This window comes from Aphis gossypii, chromosome X (genome assembly GCF_020184175.1).
Source record: "Aphis gossypii isolate Hap1 chromosome X, ASM2018417v2, whole genome shotgun sequence".
Lineage (NCBI taxonomy): Eukaryota > Metazoa > Arthropoda > Insecta > Hemiptera > Aphididae > Aphis > Aphis gossypii.
Genome location: NC_065533.1, coordinates 15,238,277 through 15,242,782, shown reverse-complemented (window position 1 = coordinate 15,242,782; position 4,506 = coordinate 15,238,277). Strand labels below are relative to the sequence as shown.

General features: G+C 33.8%; 1 protein-coding gene across 1 annotated transcript; it reads right to left on the bottom strand.

The window, feature by feature from the left end:
• Positions 1–681: 681 nt before the first annotated feature.
• On the bottom strand, positions 682–1,292 carry LOC114129287 (uncharacterized). Its single transcript, XM_050206609.1, has one exon. It carries the CDS (start codon positions 1,180–1,182, stop codon positions 745–747), a length of 438 nt encoding a protein of 145 aa, XP_050062566.1. The 5' UTR covers positions 1,183–1,292; the 3' UTR covers positions 682–744.
• Between the last annotated feature and the right edge of the window lie 3,214 nt (positions 1,293–4,506).

The window sequence follows — 4,506 nt, the reverse complement described above, 5'->3', positions numbered from 1 at the left end:
ACGGATCCTACTTTGGGAGGTCAATAATTCATGAAACGTAATCTGTATCTACAATGATTTACCATTTATTAGAAATCGCGACATATATTCGAAATATTTTTTTTAAACTTACTATGCTTGTATCTTCTGGAATCGAACGATCATGATGATATTCACGCAACAGCATCGTTAATGCTCTGTATTCAACATCAATTTGCCGAGACATCGATCTAACTCGGTAAGTCCATTCTCTTATCCCCTCACCAGATATTTTCACTTATCTCACTATGTATAAATTAAAAATATAAATATATATATCTATATCAATATAATTTAAATATTATAACTTACCCATTGAGGAAAACGTTTTCGTTTGTTGTAGTAAATCCAGCAGGTGTCGGTAAACGGTTATCTTCGTGAACACGACATATTTTCAATTTTCAAGTAAAGTAATATAGTAAAACTAACCTGTTAATAACACTATACGACTGGTCAACGTTATATAGCCCGACTGGTTATAAATTTATGTGATTTGAATATATAGTCTACCTAAAGATTTATACACAATGGTTGTTCACTGTTCAGTGAAACCTTTGTAGAATAGATGCCTACATACCGAGAATTGTATGTTACTCGTTGAAACATACGATATTATTTTCAAATAATATTATTATTAAATAAAATTTAAGAAATGATATAAACTGTCGTATGGTTATAAAGAAAAATTTATTATTATTATATACATTTTTTTTTTTTATTATTATTTTACATTTGTTTTTTTGAACCTTCGTATGCATCCATATGACGATTCATCTCTTCATCATAACCGTCTTGGCCCCAATTATTCTCGAACGCATTCATAAGTTCAATCAACTGTATGTCATACCCGTTATCGGATTCATTTGGAGTGGGACTCATGGTTCGTTGCAATGTATCAGGAATTAAATTATGTACCCGAGGTGGTCTAAGCAAAGGCAGGTTTAACATGCTGGGTGAGATAGTTGACTGTGTTTCAACTTCCGGGAACAAATCATTTCTCACTCTTAGCACAAGGGGTCTCGGCGTTGTATCCATGAATATGTCGGGTGAGGATGGTTCAGACTGAATCGGTGACAAAGATCGAAAAGGGTTTTGAGATGACCGTGGTAATGATGGTGATGCAGGTGAATGAATTGGTGAAAACGTGCGATACCAAATACCCATCTGCGACTCTCGGTGAGTGGAGTACCCACTATCTTCGGATGGAGTCTAAATAATAAATAATATTAACTTTATTTGTCTAGTTTATTATTTTAAAATATAAACTTACTATAGCCCCATATCCGTTTTCGTAGTGTTCGTAATTGTTCATTCTTTGAGCGAAAAGGTCATCTTCGACTTCAATATTTCTATATTCATAGCCGTCAAAACTTGGAGTTGAATTATTAGACATCTAGCCTATAGATAAAGTATTCACGAACGAAATAATAAATATAAAAAAATATTGTATGTAAACGTAATGTCAAATAAAATAATGTTTCGCTACAAACGTATCTGAATAAATCTAATAGTATTCAGTAGGTTAGTTGATAACTCGATGTCGGTCACATAGTATGGTGTGAGCATGAAGATTAGAGATAAGGAAACCAAACTCCGTATACAAAATATGGCCCGACAAAAGTCGCACGGTTATTCTGCCACCAGGAGCGCGTCGTTTGATTAGAGGGCTATGTTTTACCACATATTATATGTATTTTACTATAAATGTACGTTATTTTTGTAATTGAATGAAATATAAATTATCATTCATTACTTATTACCTGCTTTTATTAAAGTATACTTAAATATACAAGTAAAGTTTAAAAGGTGTTTCCTGTAAAAAAAGTTTAAAGTTCAAAATATTCTATAATGACTACGAGTTTAATGAAAAATGGTATGTATATAAATAATACATGAACTAAAGTTTTGATAATTTTCTACTACACTTGGTTTTTTCCTTTTTTTTTGTAGTTTCATTGTAGTTTGAGCGTCTTACAATGAAATGCATACGCATTGTAATAAAAAGGCGTACAATACTTTTTGTCAAATCCATATTGTGTTCTTCACAACCAACAAATGGTAAAGATGCTGTGTCCGTCCATAAGTTAGAAGTTATAGAAAAAATTGTGTCTACATTTAATTCTTCAGAAATTAAAGTCTGTAATGTAATTTTTTTTAGTGTTGAAATGAGAACAAAAAGACAATCTGATGGATGAATTCAATAATAAATAATCATATGAAAATCATCTATGTCCATGTGTTTAAAAGCTAATTATAATAATATATTTGTTTTTTATTATTGAACCAATTTTAACCAATATCCCCCTAATTCTGTATATATGTTTTAGATCTGATCTAAATCATAAAGTAATAAACTATTTGCAAGGAATAATAAATCATTTAATTCGAAAAACATACATAATTCCTATTATATATAGTATAATAATACTACATGTCTACATGCTATAATTGTAAAATGTAGCCCTCTATCGAACGACGTGCTCCTGGTGGCAGAATAACCGTGCGACTTTTGTCGGGCCACTTTATAAACGGGCGGCTCATAGGAGTTTGGTCTCCTTATAGAATTTATAGAATTTCTAACTGCTGTGGACTTATCAGTGAATACTGGGAAATATCATGTTCTAGAATATACGCTAATTATCTCGTTATGGTAATTTCAAAAAAAATTCTAGAACAATCGACGCTTATATATATATATATATATACCGGCTGCTCAAACGCTCAATTAGTAATGTAGTTAGTCAGACCATGAGTACACACCACGACACGCCATGAATTAGGTACATTCCGTGACATTCTCCATCATTGTAACGTGTATTGATATTTGTTTTTTTCACATTTATGTTCATACATATTTATGTAATATAGTGTTTATTTTTAATTAAGTTAAATTGTGAGTAATTTTTATTGCCTAAAACCCACACATGTATTATAGTTTTCTCACTTCCCCAGTAAATGGATTGTATTGAACGATGCGATCATGTATGATTAAGCAGTAGGCGGCTGTATTGGCTGGGAAATTATTAGCTGTTTCTATTTTAACGCATAAATCGATGCTTGAAGTTTTAGCGTCATCATTTTGACAATTTTAACAATCTATGCAGATAAATGGACCAAACTCTTTATATTTTTCTCTCGTCAGCCACGGTTGAGCGTTAAATCGTTCGTAATAATGTTTTTGAAAATCTGCATAATTTTGATAGAACATAGTGAACAGATTTTTATCGAAATTTTCGTTGAAATCTTCGTACGGGTATTCGACTGAATTAATATATGTTCGTCAATGAGCACGTATCGTAATCAACGTTATAACCGTCTGATATGGTGCCGGGTGAATAACTGAGAAAAGCGATTATTATACACCTACAGTAAGTGTCACTAAACTTGCGACTCCGCAGTGGCGCTTCCGATGGTTGATTTTTGTAAGGGGTTTCTAACGTGTGGGATTAAAAAAAATAACCTTATTTCGTGCATTGTGTGCAAGTTTGAGAAACCACAGAAAACCGAAATTTCGCCACCGGAGGCGCCACTGCGGACTTGCTAGTTTCGTGAAACGCACCGTAGGTCTTTCTACCTGTGAACATGTTTTCACCATCCAAGAGTGTTTGCTCGTCTGCAATAGATTTGGATACTCGCAAAGCTCCCAATTTCTAAAAGCACAATTTATATTTTTTTACTATCGATGATTTTCAATAGTTTTATTTTCTACCGGTCATCGACTTTAATAACAGGTATAACAACACTCCCGTTAACTGTACTGTGACTTTTTTCACCGTGGCCTTAACTGTCTCGGTATTCATGTCCTCTCCTACGAGTGAAATGCAGTAAACTCAAATCTGACACTGATCTATTCAATATCAACTGTTGGCTACAATTCACAAGCATTCACTTGTGGTCCTAGCAAAAACCGAAAACATGCTTTAACGGTATACATCCACTAAACGAACCGTCTTTAATGAAATTAGCATTGTGACCAGTGATATCCCTGCCAGAGTTTTGCAAGATATTCCCATCGATAGGCGAATACTAGCAATACCCTTTCATCGCACTAGTTATCCCAGGTTTTTACTCCATGGTACTTCGGTAGAGTTAATTTCGTATTTCATATCTTTAAACCATTATAAGCTAAACGTATTTCTGGTTTAAGCTCATCGGGCTTCGTTATTTTACCCTCGATATAGATAAAACTACCGCTTGGTAATGTATGTGCATCTCGATTTTGAATTGCGATAGGATTTCATCACATTATTTAGTGCACTCGTAGAAAACGGTAAGAAAGAATGCAAAAACATTTCTCGAATAGGCGATTCGTTTACATATGCACCACCCACGTCTAAAAACGATTTATCCATAGTGTTTATATTGTGTAACGAGACATCGTTACTTCCTAAATATAGCGTGCGCACTACAGGTCGGTAGCGGAAAAGTTATCGTACCGTCAGTAGTCGTATACACACACACCCACTACCACCAGAGCGCGTTGTTGAG

Bases quoted from the DNA above. Each gene is read 5' to 3' on its own strand.
- LOC114129287 (XM_050206609.1), bottom strand. From the start codon at position 1,182: ATGGGTATTTGGTATCGCACGTTTTCACCAATTCATTCACCTGCATCA.